Source organism: Oryctolagus cuniculus, chromosome 7, assembly GCF_051225735.1.
Source record: "Oryctolagus cuniculus isolate XC-2025 breed Fujian yellow rabbit chromosome 7, ASM5122573v1, whole genome shotgun sequence".
Lineage (NCBI taxonomy): Eukaryota > Metazoa > Chordata > Mammalia > Lagomorpha > Leporidae > Oryctolagus > Oryctolagus cuniculus.
The window spans coordinates 129466312-129481857 of NC_142873.1; the positions used below are offsets into that span (position 1 = coordinate 129466312).

A 15546-nucleotide genomic window follows, 5' to 3' on the forward strand; every position below is an offset into this window, starting at 1 on the left:
GAGAGAGAAAGGATTAGAAGGCCTTTTTAGTGAGATACTAGCAGAGAACTTTCTGGGTTTGGAGAAGGACAGAGACATCCTAGTACAGGAAGCTCATAGAACCCCCAATAAACATGACCAAAAGAGATCCTCACCACGCCACGTGGTAATTAAACTTACCACAGTGAAACATAAAGAAAAGATCCTAAAATGTGCAAGAGAGAAACGTCAGATTACTCTCAGAGGATCTCCAATCAGACTCACAGCAGATTTCTCACCAGAAACACTACAGGCTAGGAGGGAATGGCGAGACATAGCCCAGGTGCTAAGAGAGAAAAATTGCCAGCCCAGAATATTATATCCTGCTAAGCTCTCATTTGTGAATGAAGGTGAAATAAAGACCTTTCATAGCAAACAGAAATTGAAAGACTGTGGCCACTCGTCTGGCCCTGCAAAAGATACTTAAAGATGTGCTACACTCAGAAACACAGAAACACGGCATCAATATGAAAGAAGGTAAAGGAAGAAAAACCACCAGTAAAAGAGCATGGGAAGCTCAAAGCATATACTAGAAAATATCTCCGGGAAAATGGCAGGGCAAAGTCACTACGTATCAATAGTCACATTGAACATTAATGGTCTGAATTCTTCAGTTAAAAGACACCGTTTGGCTGATTGTCTCAAAGAACACAACCCAACTATTTGTTGCCTACAAGAAACATATCTCTCTAACATAGATGCATGCAGACTCAAAGTGAAAGGTTGGAAAAAGATATTTCATGCCAACAGAAACAAAAAAAAAGCAGGTGTAGCCATATTGATATCAGACAAAATAAACTTTAATACAAAAACTGTTAAGAGAGACAAAGAGGGACACTATATAATGATTAAGGGTTCAATTCAACAGGAAGATGTAACTATTATAAATGTATATGCACCTAATTACAGGGCACCGGTCTATTTAAAAGATATGTTAAGGGACTTAAAGGGAGATTTAGATTCCAATACAATAGTACTGGGGGACTTCAATACTCCACTCTCAGAAATAGACAGATCATCCGGACAGAAGATCAACAAGGAAACAGCAGATTTAATTGACACTATTGCCCAAATGGATCTAACAGATATCTACAGAACTTTCAACCCTACATCTGCAGACTTCACATTCTTCTCAGCAGTGCATGGAACCTTCTCTAGGATTGATCACATACTAGGCCATAAAGCAAGTCTCAGCAAATTTAAAAAAAATTAGAATCATACCAAGCAACACACTCTTAAACAACCAGTGGATCAAACAAGCAATTATAGGACAATTTTTTTTAATACAGGGAAACATTTCTTGAATGATCAACAACTGGGTGTTTTCACAGTAACATTTTGTTACCAACATCTCTTGGGAGAAATATAATGGGTAAATCAGCTCAGTTATTTCTTCTTCCCATTTTGATTTTTAATCTCTTGTCAGATACTTGTTATCCAGTAGAAGGCAAATATTGTTGAAAAGAAAGGTTTTTGGGCTGGCGCTATGGCGTAGTGGGTAAAGCCACTGGCTGCAGTGCCAGCATCCCATATGGATGCCGGTTTGAGTTCTGGGTGCTCCAATTCAGGTCCAGCTCTCTGCTATGGCCTGGGAAAGCAGTGGGAGATGGCCCAAGTGCTTGGGCCCCTGTACCTGCATGGGAAACCCAGAAGAAGCTCCTGGCTCCTGGCTTTGCTTTGGCTCAGCTCCAGCCATTGCAGTTATTTGGGAGTGAATGGAGGACCTCTCTCTCTCTCTCTCTCTCTCTGCCTCTCTGTAACTGTCTTTCAAATAAATAAATAAATCTTAAAAAAGAAAGTTTTTTTCTATAAGAAAGACATAGATGCTTGCCTAACTCCTAGAAATGTTGTCAGTTCTGCTAGTACTAGGTTACTGGTGACCTCAAGCAGTAGATATAAAATAGATTTCATATTTGCTGAAATCTCAAGTAGGAAGCTGGGAAAATACAAGTCTGCTAGAAAATGATGTAAAGGAAGCTGCAACTCACCAAGAAGCATGAACAGAAATGACCAACACTCTTTGGATACGAGGAAGCAACTTAGCCAGGATGCATACTTGTGTCCTAGGAGATGAGGTAAGCTGGGCTATACTGAGTTAAAATTCTGGTGTTTAATCCTGCTTTGCTACACAAGAAATTGAAAACATACTGTTTGGGGCAGGCACTTGGTACAGCAGTTCAGATGCTGCTTAAGGCACCTACATTCCATATCAGAGTGCCTCTGTTTCAGTGCCAGCCCTGCTCCCAACTCCAGCTTTCTGCTAATATGCACCCTGTTGATGGCTTACGTACTCGGGTCCCTGCCACCCATGTCAGAGACCTGGACTGGGTTCCAGGCTCCTGCCTTCAGCATGGCCCAGCTGCAGCTGTTGTAAGCATTTGGGGCACCAACCAGTAAATGGAAATCAATCAATCAATCTCTATCTCTCTCTTTCTCTCTCATGCTTTTCGAATAAATAAAAAATAAATATTTTTAAAGAAAAGAAGATATCAAAACTTATGAGCTGTAGTAAAACCAGTGCTAAGGGAGAAATCCATAGCTGTTAGTCTCAAATAAACAAAGTTTACACTTGAAGGATTTAGAAAAAGAAGAGCAAATTAAACTCCAGGTTAGCAAGAGGAAAGAAGTAATAAAGATTACATGAGACAAACAAAACGAGAACAGAAAAAGTAGGGAAACATCAGTGAAACCAAACAGTTCATCTAACAGATTCTAACACCGGCGCGTCTTCAGCCAGTGACTGGGAGGACTGCCTGGTTTACGACAGTCTTTCCACGCATGTCCATTGTCATTCCCAGATCCAGAGCAGGGTGCCACACTGCTCCCTGTCTCCTCCAATCCACGAGAGCTTCTCTGTGCTGCCCTGGGTGCTTGGGAAGAGGACTGCTCAGGTGTTTGCTAGAATGTTCTCCACTTGCCTGTGTCATGGACACGTGGAGGCTATGGATGTGGAGGAAGAATCCGCAGAGGCAGCGTGTGCTAGCAGGAGGGCATCACATGAACATGACTCGTGGAACAACCTCACAGCAACTCTGAATTTGTCTTTGTCTTGACCGTTTTCCCCTCATAGTGGGAATGAGGCAACTCATTGCACTGCTAGCAACTCTGGGAGAACTTGGAGCACAGCAAATGTTTTCCCTCGACCTGTTGAGGATGCATAGCTCCAGGATGCCCAAAAAGATAAGGAAGCAGAACATATGAGATGAATACACTTCTGGGCAGGGCACAGGCAAACACTGCCATGGTGCCGGGGAGAGCAGGAGCCCAGAGACAGGCAGCATCAGAAAAGTCCCCAGGTGACGGAGACGGAGAATGGCTGCTACACCTGTGCCTGTGCTGTTGATCAGCGGCAACACCGTATTCCATTCCAGTGGAGGATGGCCCAGGTCCTTGGGTCCCTGCATCCACGTGGGAAACCAGCACAAAGCTCCTGGCTTCTGATTGGCGCAGCTCTGGCTGTTGGCGGCCAACTGGGGAGTGAACCAGTGGATGGAAGACCCCCCCCCAACCGCCTCTCCTTCTTTCTCTGTGTAACTCTGACTTTCACGTAAATAAATCTTAAAAATATTATCAGTCTTGTTCTGGGGCAGATACATGAAGCCATCTTCGGACACACAGTGGCAGCACTCCTTCAGAGCTTATTAGGTTCAAATTCTCCCTGCCCAGCCCACACCCCTGAGGCACAAATTCCAAGGTGGGACCTAGGGGTCTTGACATTAATAAGCTCTCCAGGTGACACTGACAAACACTGAAGCAAATGCAGAGATGCACTATTTTAGAGCAATCATTTTTTTTAAAGATTTATTCATTTATTTGCAAGTCAGAGAGAGAGAGAGAGAGAGATTTTCCATCTGCTGGTTCACTCTCCCAGATGGCTGAAATGGCCAGGGCTGGGCCAAGCCAAAGCCAGGAGCTTCTTCCAGGTCTCCTACATGGGTGGCAGGAGCCCAGACAACTTGGGCCATCTTTTGCTGTTTTTTCCAGGCTATTAGCACAGAGCTGCATCAGAAGTGGAGAAGTCAGGACACCATTCAGCACCCCTATGGGATGTTGGTCCCGAAGGTGGTGACTTTACCTGCTACGCCACGATGCAGGCTCCTAGAGCAATTATTTCAAGTCTGGGATAGAATTACCCTCTCACTTTGAGCATTATGAAGAACACATAGACAAGAATACATGGGTTTAAATCCTTTGAAGATTGATTTTGCTTGACAACTGTGAATTTCCCTTTCTCCTCCTCATTGAATTTTACATTTTTGGAGCTCAGGATAAACAATACTTATGCAGTATCTGAAGATTGCATTAGCCAAAACCCTACAGTCAGTGATCGATTTAAGTAACAGAATTATCATTTCAGAATAATACAATCATTATTAATAATTGGAGTCTGGCAGAAAACTCTGATTGATCCAGGTCTTGTAGTGCAATAACTTGACAGGTTCACAAAATTTTTGGTTTTGTCTGAAATTTACAAGTACAACATGTAGTTATTAAAAGTATGTTTCAACTGAATTGCACACCTGTGTTTCCACTTAGAATAATTTGATCTTCTGTATCTGAAGGTAATTGAAAATGAAACTCAGTGAAGGGTGGGATGGGAGAGAGTGTGGGAAAGGGCAGGGCTGTGGGAGGGAAGGAGGTTGGGGGGAGAAGCCACAACAATACAAAAGTTGCACTTTGTAAAATCACATTTATTAAACAAAAAAGTGTTTAAAAATAAGTCTAAATAATAAAATTATATAACTCAGGTAATTTTAAAGAAATTAGGTATTTCACTTAAAAAACTTGTTGCAGGTCAGTTTATTGAGAAAACTGTATGCTGTATGTTAATCCTATTCACTTGATGACCTTGCATGATGTGAACTGGGACTCCAAAGGTCACAGCTGAGAAGTTTCTAAAATCACTTCCCCGTATTTGTTCAGGAACACAAAAATCAAATATCAAGAAATGTTCAGGAAATTCTGAAAATTGCCTCTTCTTATTTTTTCAAAAAGTGGTGATCAACGATCAGGAAGGAAACAGCTTGGAGAAAGGATGAAAATGATACATGTGCTAAACAAAATACAAATTTTGAAAATTTCCAATAAACAATCTTTGGACCAAAACTATGTCGATACTTTTCCTTCCATTCCGGCCAACTTCAGCCCGAGGCTTCTGAGCTGCAGACATGTTGCATTGCAGCCTTTTCCATCTTCAGCTCTTCACGGTTAAACGTAATGCACTCTTTCGCTTCTGTGGCCTCATCTAAAACTTGATTTTCTTTGGTGGAGGGCTTCGCACTGACGCCGGCTCCAGGGCGCAAAGTCCGCGTCGCTATCTGCCTTGGTTCTACGGCGTGGCGGCGTGGAGAAGGCCCAGTGGAGGTGACAGCTTGGTTAACCGCCAGTGGCGCTTTGTCTTGGGCACTTTGCCGCCAAGCATGGGCTGCTGTCCCACGATTAACAAATGGCTTCTTTCGCTGAAACGTGGCTGAGCCAGTGTTCAAGACATGGGCCCCGTTTTCTGTGAAGCATCTTTGAAGTAGCCTGGTCCTGGGCCGCGGACGAGGGGCCATGCTGGGCGCAGTACTGAGGGCCCCGCGGTGCCCCGAGGCGGTCCCGCAGGCCAGGGTCGTTGGGTTGGAGGCACCAGCCAGCCTTAGGCGATAACGTTTACAAATCCAGCCCCAGGCCCACAGGGAGCCAGCAGCGCTGCTCTTTGTCCCTCCCCCTCCAACCGCGATTCCTTTAAGTTAGCCATTTTATTTCAACAAAACCCAGAGCCTTGCTTGAATTAGCGTGACATGGCTGTCTGTCTATTCCTTATGGTGGTAAAATCCGGAAATCAGCCATTTTTCACACTCCTCTCTAAGCAGTCTTTCAGAGGTTTTCTTTGCTTGTTTATTAACTTTGATTTAATTTTAATGTACTTGATGAACTTTTCAGTACTTTCTAAATCCCAGTTAAAAGTCGTACTGAGGCTAGCATTCTGGCATAGGGATGCTGGCACCATATGGGGGCAGGTGAGAGTCCTGGCTGCTTCACCAGGCTCCTGGCTTGGGCCTGGCTCAGTGCTGGCGGTTGTGGACACTTGGGGAGTGAGCCAGTGCTTGCAAGATCACCACTCTCTATCCCTCTCTAACTCTGATTTCCAAATAAATGAATATTTTTTAAAAATAGGTTCCTAGTACTGAAGAGTTTTTTTTTTTTTTTGAAACCCTTCATATGCATGTGCCATTTGGTGAAGCAGGTTAAGCTATTGCTTGGTGTAGATGCCAATTCTAGTCCCAGCTGTCCACTTCCCATCCAGCTCCCTACTAACACACCTGGGAAAGCAGCAGAGGATGGTCCAAGTGCTTGGGCCCCTGTGCCCATGTGGGAGACCCGGATGAAGCTCTAGGCTCCTGCCTCCAGATCAGCACAGTGCCTGTTGTCGCGGCAATTTGGGGAGTGAACCAGCAAATGAAAGACCTTTCTCTTCGTCTCTCCTTCTCTCTATATAACTCTTTCAAATGAAGAAAGCTTTGAAAACAATACATTTTCCTTCCTTTCTTATAGACTTAGTTATTTATTTGAAAGTCAGAGTTACAGAGAGAGAGAGATCTTCCAATGCTGGTTCACTCCCCAAATTGCCGCAGTGGCCAAGATGGGTCAGGCCGAAGAGAGAATCTTCTTCCAGGTCTCCCACGCGGGTGCAGGGGCCCAAGCACGTGGGCCATCTTCCACTGCTTTCCCCAGGCCCTTAGTAGGGAACTGGAGTGGAAGTAGAGTAACTGGGACCTGAACTCACGGGTATACGGAATGCAGGTGTCCGAGGCGGCAGCTGTACACACTGCACCCCAGTGCCGCCTCGGCATTGCATTTCTTAGGGTGACCTGACCGAATCCACAGGATCCGGCACTCAAAGTAATTTTGGTTAAGTCTGCCGTGGTGAAGGCGGTGGACTCCACTGTCACTGAAGGGTTGATTGGTTTCAGAGGCTGTGGCCTTGAGCGTGTTTAAATAAGGATCAGAACATAGTAACAGAAAACTCTGGAGGTCAGCTCTGGTCTCTCCGACTTCCTGGTAAACCCTGTTTGCCAATCTTCGGTTCCCGCAGTGCGTGATGACTGCCACAACAAAACCCACTCCTGGGGCTGCAATGGGAGACTCACGGTGGGCTGTGGGGGAGGGGCCGGAGCTCAAGGCCAGAGGTCAAAATCAAGGTCAAGGCCAGGTAGATAGGCTTTGGCAAGTGACTTAATCACCAAGCTAGAGTCAGGGGGAAATTAGCAGAAGCGAGGCGGGAGCACAGGGCTCCGCCCCTGGGAGGCGTAGCCGGGGCCTGGAGCCAATCTGGAGCAGGTGTGCACACGGCCCGCCCCGCTAGTGCTATAAAAGGAGGGCCGCACCTCCTGCTGCTGACAGGGTCAATTCTGGCTGCCTCGGTGGGTGGTCCGCTCCTGCTTCTCCAGCCTGCCCTGCTGTGTTTCTGCCACAGAGCGCACTGTTTGCTCCAGGGGCTCTTTCTGCGTCCACTATGGTGAGTCTGCGTCCACACTCGCCAGCCCAGGGTTCTAGCGTCACAGTGGGGAGGGGACTGGAAACGCTGCGGTTGGCGTGTGGGGGGCCCAGCAGTGCAACGCTGCCTACGAAGTTAGGGGTCCTGCAGGGCGCTCGATTCGCGTCAGGCTCTCGGGCCATCCTTTCTGGGCACTTGCACGTACCGGTCCGGCCGAGGGCACACCTTCCTCCAGGCGAAGGCGGGCCAGCTGAGGGCAGTGGTGCTGGCGTCCCCTGGCTGCGGGGCTGGGGCCTGGCTGCTCGGCAGGAGTCCCCAGGCCACACCTCGGCCCTGGGCTTCAGTGCGCTCTGCTGTGGACGGTGGAAGGACACTTCCAAGCCAGCTGCCTGCCGTGACTATTCCGTGAGGCCTGGCGGCGTGGGAGGCTGCTGGGTTAAGACACCCTTACTCAGGAGGCGCGGCAGTGACTGGGGAGGCAGCGACGGGAAAGCCTTTTGTTGTGGTTCCTAGGCTTTTTCTCTATTTTCCTCTTCTTTTTCCTTCTTTCCTGGCTCCCTTTCTTCTTTCCATTTGAAAGACAGGTACAGAGAGAGAGGGCGGGACAAAGATCTTCCGTCTGCTGGTTCACTCCCCAGATGGCCCTGTTGGCTCCATCCAGGGCTCCCACATGGGTGCAGGGGCCCAAGGACTTGGATCACCTTCCGCTGCCTTTGCCGGCTCATGAGCAGGGAGCTGGAGCGCTGCTGGCATTAGAGTGATGGCCCTCGCCTCGCTTCTAATTTTATTATTTCTTTCTGCTAACTTTGGGTTTAGTTTGCTGTTTTGCTAGTTCCTGAAATTGTAGTGAGGTTGTTGATGTAGGAGTTTTCTTGCTTTTATTTTCTTTATAGCTAGACATTTCCCTCTGGTGCAGCTTTTGTTGTATTCCATAATATTCGGCATGACGGGTTGTGGTTTCATTCACCGCTTAAGTTTTTTCCAAATTCTTGTGATTTCATCTTGCATTCATTACTTTGCATAAGAAGGTGCTCTTTATTTTTTTATTAAATAAAACTCTGTATTAAGAGTTTTATTTTAATTGGCTTATAAATAAGAGTGTCCGTAAATTTAAGCTGCTAAAATTAATCAAAGATACGTTTTAATTCGTGGGACCTGATTCTCTGTATCATGTTTTAAACTTGCTGGTAGGAAGAAATTAAAAACATTTTATGTGTGTGTGCTTAAGTTGACTGGTTCAACAAACTACACCATGTTAGATATTTAAGAGGCGTTTCCAAATACATGATTCTTAAAATTTAGAGACGGCATTGGACCTTCTGGTAAATGTTTTCTTAAGTTGTTATCTAATGGTTGAAACTGTTTGCTAAGTTTTCATGTGATATTGCTATTGCCAGCAAGCGATCTAGGACTTGCTCCCTTATTTCTCTATTCTAAGCCCCACTTGTTCTTTCATTTCTCTATTCTCTTCAAGGTAGGAAACTAATTCTATTATGAAGGAATCTGTAGGATGCACCATTTAATCTTTAGACCTTATAAAAGAGATGGCTAACACTTTTCTGTAATAGCATAGCCAAAATAAGAGCTTAAATGATCATTTCCTAGCCAGATTGATTTCGCCAGCAGTGAAGTAAACAGTAAGTAGATAAAAACCTCCCTTTTAGACCAGAGGGAAAGAAAGTTTTAAAGTGAGAATACTATTTTCCTCATGGGCATCGTCTACCTTAGGAAAACTCCTACAGAACATGCCTGTGACTATAGACTTGTAGTTTAGGCCACTGAAGATTAGAGATGGGCCTTGGGCACTCCCTTGACTTGCATCCTCTGGTCTGCTTTAACAAAACTCAGGAGGATAAGAAAGCCAGGCATCAGAAGCAATGGGTGGCAGGCCTATTAATGGCTATTCTGTACAGTGATCTGCCCTCAAGGAGACCCACCAGGCCAGTCCACTGCAGTGGCTTTCAATGGGGTAAGCCTGGACTGCAGCAGAAGTCAGCTTGTGAAGAGCCCTGGCAGCTCTGCCAAGAGTTGGATCACTGAAATGGACCTGCCCTGGAGTCGAAGGATGCCTAGGTCAGAGCCACAGATCTTATTGGCTCTAAGCTGAAAAGCCCTTCACTCAGCCCAGCTTCCAAAGTGACCACCGCAGCTGAGGGGACGGCCAAGTAGGGTCAGCAACATTGCAGGCAGAACTGTAGATTTCCTGTTGGAGATGCCACCTGCCTTTACCTGGCCAGCTCTCCTCCCAGGCCAGCTAAGTAATGAAAGTCAACAGAGTGCCTTCCCCTAGGAGGTTCACACCTCCCTTAGGATGTCCCCATGTGGAGAGATTGATAGGTCTGGGCCTCTTAACTTCCAAGGCCTAAAGCCCACCAGATTACTCTCAAGCCCCTTCTGTCAGGTTCTAGTTGCCTCTCAATCAGAAAACTTAATTGTATGCTAGACAGCACCTTTCTTAGCTCCTCTAATAATGACTCTGTCCTTTGTTCTAGACCCTGTCTAGCGCACTTGGGCCTCATTTCTTTGTAATCATAACCTCTACTCTACCACCAATGGCTCTACTCCCAACCTGTGTGTACTGATGGTCCTCTTTCCCAGTTAATGCTGTGTAATTGTTCAAAACCTCTCTACATTCAAACCCCTCTACCTACAAAAGATGAGTGACTTTTCTTCCAGTCTTGGCTGGAATCAGCTTTCCGGTCTGTTGGGTATTCCCCAATAAACCTTTCCCTTGAAAAAAAAAAAAAAAAGAGAGGGAGGTGCCTTTCTCTGAATGGAGGAGAGAATTTCCACTTTGACTATGAGCTTGTCTAAATATGATCAGAGTTGGTGAACTCGGAAGGCTTCCATAGACTTGGCAACTCATGACGGGAGCCTAGGGTGGTTACTGGCACCATAAACTAGAGTGTCAATTTGTTGGGTCAACAGCAGGAGTCACTGTGTGCTTGCTCCTCATGTGGGATCTCTGTCCTTAATGTGCTATACATTGTGATTTAATGCTATAACTAGTAGTCAAACACTTTGTGTTTCTGTGTGGGTGCAAACTGTTGAAATCTTTACTTAATATATACTAAATTGATTTTCTGTATATAAAGAGAATTGAAAATGAATCTTGATGTGAATGGAAGGGGAAGGGGAGAGGGAGCAGGAAAGGGGAGGGCTGCAGGTGGGAGAGAAGTTATGGGGGAGGGGAAGCCATTGTAATCCATAAGCTGTAGTTTGGAAATTTATGTTCATTAAATAAAAGAGAGTTCTGTTTGGGCTGCTGAAACAAAGTCCCATAAACTAGGTGGCTTATAAGTGACAGAAATTTATTCCTCCACAGTTTTGGAGTGTGGGACATCCAAGTTCAAGGTGCCAGCAGATTCGCTGGCTGGTGAGGGCTTGCTGGCTGTCTTGTGGACAGCCATCTTCTCACTGTACCTTCCTGTGGGGGAAGTAAAGAACTCTGGTCTCTGCCTCCCTGAAGGCACTCACTTCTTTCATGAGAGCTCTCCTCTCGTGGCCTAATCTCTTCCCAAAGACCCAACACACTGGGGATCAGGGTTCAGCCTAGGAATCTGGGGGAGACATAGTTCAGTCCCTGCTAGGTTCTCAGGAAGCTCAAGCTGCTGGGTGCCAGAGAGGTGGTTAACAGTCTTCCACCTGGGCCAACTCACTTCACCTCCGTGGACCTCTGGATTCTTACATGAGATTAAGTTGTCTTCTGGAGTCATGATAGGAAAGAAAAGAAATGAGGTAAAAATCTTAGAAAGTGCATCCACTTCATTGAATCCCAGGAAGACGTCTGGGGCGGCGGGCCATCTTTGGAAGAGTCCCTGGAGTGAGATCTCGGCAGGGCATAGTGGAGCATTCCTCTAGACTCCTAGCTGCACTGGTAGATAGAAATAGCTTAGGAAGAGCTTGCATTTTGAGGACAGGCAGAGTGCTGTGGGACCCCTGCATCCCACAGCACCATGCCTGGGTTGGAGTCCTGGCTCCACTTCCATTCCCAGCTCCTGCTCACGCACACCCTAGGAGGCAGCAGCGATGACTCCAGTGCTCGAGTCCCTGCCACACAGATGGGAGGCCTAGCTTGAGTTCCAGGTTCCTGATTTTCACCTGACCCAGTCTCTGCTCTTGTGAGCATCTGGGGAGGAAATCAGCAGATGAAAAATGTGCTCTCTGAGTCGCTGTCCCTGTCTCTCTGTCTTTTAAATAAAACACGAGGCAACAATTTTAAAAGAATGTGTGCTTTAGAAATGTTACTCCCTGTGTGGAGGGTGCACTGGTTGGAGTCCATTCTAGTATCAGGCCAGTTGAGGCGATTGCAGGCTTCAAGGCGAGGGCTGGGGAAGAGCTGGACTAGGATGAGATCAGCAGGGAGGGAGACGGCTGTGAGGAATTTGAGTGGGGCTGGACTCTTGACCTTCTAATTTTTTTGTGCAGGATCCTACAGCTGAATATCTATTTCAGTTACTAGACAACAACAGAGAGAGGTACACCCCTCCCACACTTGAGGAAATCGAGGAGTATTTGCAGGACCTCTGTGAGCCACATAAGGAAGAGGCAGAAACACCGGCAGTGCCTCTGCCTGCCTGTGGTGAGGGAAGCCAACAAGAGTCAGCCCAGAGCCTGGCGATGCCGACCTTGACCCCCACAGTGCCTTCTGAGCGTCCGAACATCCCTGGGACTGTCCTCATCCAGAACTCCACACAACCCTCTGTTATGGACCTTGATAGGCCTCTTGAGGACCAAAGAAAGACTCTTTTCACAGACCAGGAAGTAACCTTTGATCAGACCAAACCCACAGCAGACTCCCAGATGACAGGTGTCACTGACATTCCAAAGATGACACCGACTGATGGTCAGAAGTCAGCTGGCACTGCTGGCAAGCTGACAGTGTCCAGTGAAGACGGCCAGTTGAAGACCCTCGGCATGATCCAGATGACATGTGATGATCAGATCAATACCGCCAGTGAGAACCAGACTATCCATGGAGCTCAGATGACAACTCTTACAGAGCGGCATGGGAGGACTCCCGGTGGTGACCAGATCCTCGATGGGACCCAGAAAAGCAACACCACTGGTGGCCAGAGATTCTATAGGGGTCAGATCAGCAACTCTACTGGTGACCAGACCCTCTATGGGGGTCAAATGAGTGCCCCAACTGGTGACCAGGCCCTCTATGGAGGCCAGGTGAACACGCCAACTGCTGACCAAACCTTGTATGGGGGCCAGATGAATGCCCCAAGTTGTGGCCAACAGACCCTCTATGGGGGCCAGATGAACACCCCAGCTAGTGACCAGAACCTGTATGTGCGTCAGATGAACTCACCAACTGGTGACCAGACCCTCTATGGGGACCAGGTGAACTCGCCAATTGGTGACCAGACCTTATATGGGGGCCAGATGAATGCCCCAAGTGGTGACCATCAGACCCTCTATGTGGGCCAGATGAACACCCCAGCTAGTGACCAGACCCTGTATGTGGGCCAGATGAACTCACCAGCTGGTGACCAGACCCTCTATGGGGGCCAGGTGAACTCGCCAATTGGTGACCAGACCCTCTATGGGGGTCAGATGAACTTGACAACTGCTGACCAGACCTTGTATGGGAGCCAGATGAATGCCCCAAGTGGTGAGCATCAGACCCTCTATGGGGGCCAGATGAACACCCCAGCTAGTGACCAGAACCTGTATGTGGGCCAGATGAACTCACCAACTGGTGACCAGACCCTCTATGGGGGCCAGGTGAACTTGACAACTGCTGACCAGACCTTGTATGGGGGCCAGATGAATGCCCCAAGTGGTGACCATCAGACCCTCTATGGGGGCCAGATGAACACCCCAGCTAGTGACCAGACCCTATTTGTGGGCCAGATGAACTCACCAACTGGTGACCAGACCCTTTATCAGGGCCAGTTGAACACCACTACTAATGACCAGACCCTATTTGTGGGCCAGATGCACTCACCAACTGATGACCAGACCCTCTATGAGGGTCAGATGAACTTGCCAACTGCTAACCAGACCTTGTATGGGGGCCAGATGAACACCCCAGCTATTGACCAGACCCTGTATGTAGGCCAGATGAACACCCCAGCTAGTCACCAGACCCTGTATGTGGGCCAGATGAACTCACCAACTGGTGACCAGACCCTGTATGTGGGCCAGATGAACACGCCAGCTAGTGACCAGACCCTGTATGGGGGCCAGATGAATTCTCCAACTGGTGACCAGACCCTATATGTGGGCCACATTAACTTGCCAACTGGTGACCAGACTCTCTATGGGGGCCAGGTGATGCCCTTCACTGGTAACTGCTCCCTCTATGGGGGCCAGATGATGACCAATAGTAGCCAAGTCTATGGGACTCAAATGATGCCCCATCAGTCCTTCTCATTGCCACACCCAGGATTTGTATATGCTTCAAGTTTCCTTTTGATCCAAGGACAACCTCCAGAGTACTTTTCAAGTTCTTCTTTGGTTCGAGGACAACTCTTAGAAAAGCAGAATTGGAACCTACAGACCCAGCGCTATCAGCCTCCGAAGAATCCTGAGCTTTTGAAGCCTTATGTCTGTACATATCCTGACTGTGGGAAATCTTACTCAAAGTCTTCCTACCTCCAGATCCATAAGCGTAAACACACAGGTGAGTGAGGACCCAGACATAGGGGTAAGGGGTTTGGGGCCTTTTAAATTTGTTTATTTATTTATTTATTTATTTATTTAGAAAGAGTTACAGAGAGAGGGGGAAAGACTGATATCTTCCATCTATTGGTTCACTCCGCTAGAAGGCTGCCACGACCAAGGCTGGGCCAGGCCAAAGCCAGGAGCTTCATCCAAGTCTCCCACATGGGTGCAGGGGCCACTGCCTTTTCTAGATCATTAGCAAGCAGCTGGATCGCAGTTGGAGCAGCTAGGACGCAATCTGGTGCCCATATGGGATGCTAGTGTCTCAGGCAGTGGCTTTACCCACTATGGGTCTGGCCATTGTGGACAATTAGGGAGCAAACCAATGCATGAAGACCTCTCTCTCTTTCTCTTGTGTAACTCTGACTTTCAAATAAATAAATAGCTCTTAAAAGAAAAAAAAAAAAAAGAAAGGACAGGGTGAATAAAGTAGTCCTAGGACAGGCTCTGGTCCTGGGCCAGAGTTGTTCTGTAACATGGATTGTATGCAGGTGATGGAATAAGGAAGGAATATGTTTGGCCCCTTCTGCAGGTTCTTGACCCTGCCTCTACGGGGACTGTGGCTTCATGGACCCCATTCTAGAACTAACAGCCCTGGACGCCCTCCGTTCACTCTTGTTCCTCTTCTTTCTTCTCCTCGTTTCCTTTCTTCCTCTCCTCCTTCATGGTTTTCCTCTGTCCCTCCATCTCCTTTTTACTCACCCCCTCCAGGCATTTCTCCTCTGACTCTTCCTCCCAACGTGCCCCAAACCCTGTTATTCTTGGTCACTTCCCACAGCGCTGCCCGCCATGACCCTGAGATAGGAGTCTCTCCTTGTCTCTCTTGCAGGGGAGAAGCCCTATGAATGCAGTGAGGAAGGATGCCCATGGAGATTCTCCCGCGTGGACGAGCTCAGCAGACACAAGAGGAAGCACTCTGGGGAGCGGCCCTACACGTGTACCAAGTGCGACAAGAGCTTTGCGCGATCTGATCACCTGCGACAGCATCAGAAAGTCCATAGATGATTTCCACCCAGAACTATGAACTCCTCAGCCCGAGAGGAAATACATAGGGCTGAAAGTTTCTCCCTTATTATTTTTGCTTTCCTGATCATCAGCACTGTACCAACACAGTGCATGCTTAATATTATTGGTAAGCTTTTTAAAACATTTGTTATTTTTTCTAAGATGTGTGGATTTTCATACAAAAACTGAATCAAACAGAACTTCATAGAATCAGAAACAGTCTTCATTCATTCCCCTCTTACAGGGTAACTGCTTTTATGAGGGTGCTATGAATCCTTCTAGATCTTGGCTGTACTTGCAAAACTGTGCCGTGAAAGCTGCCCGTGCCCAGGTGCAGTCACATCAGACCCAAACCTTGGAGGTCATGG

The 15546-nt window shown here is 47.3% G+C and overlaps 1 protein-coding gene across 1 annotated transcript; it reads left to right on the forward strand.

Moving 5' to 3' along the window:
* The first annotated feature begins 7353 nt into the window (after window positions 1–7353).
* On the forward strand, window positions 7354–15225 carry LOC100347417 (uncharacterized). The gene is made up of 3 exons (XM_089337403.1): window positions 7354–7519; window positions 11927–14132; window positions 15003–15225. Exons 1-3 carry the CDS (start codon window positions 7517–7519, stop codon window positions 15176–15178), a joined length of 2385 nt encoding a protein of 794 aa, XP_089193529.1. The 5' UTR covers window positions 7354–7516; the 3' UTR covers window positions 15179–15225.
* Window positions 15226–15546: the final 321 nt, after the last annotated feature.

Bases quoted from the DNA above. Each gene is read 5' to 3' on its own strand.
- LOC100347417 (XM_089337403.1), top strand. The intron at 14,133-15,002 runs GTGAGTGAGGAC...TCTCTCTTGCAG, and splicing joins CCATAAGCGTAAACACACAG to GGGAGAAGCCCTATGAATGC.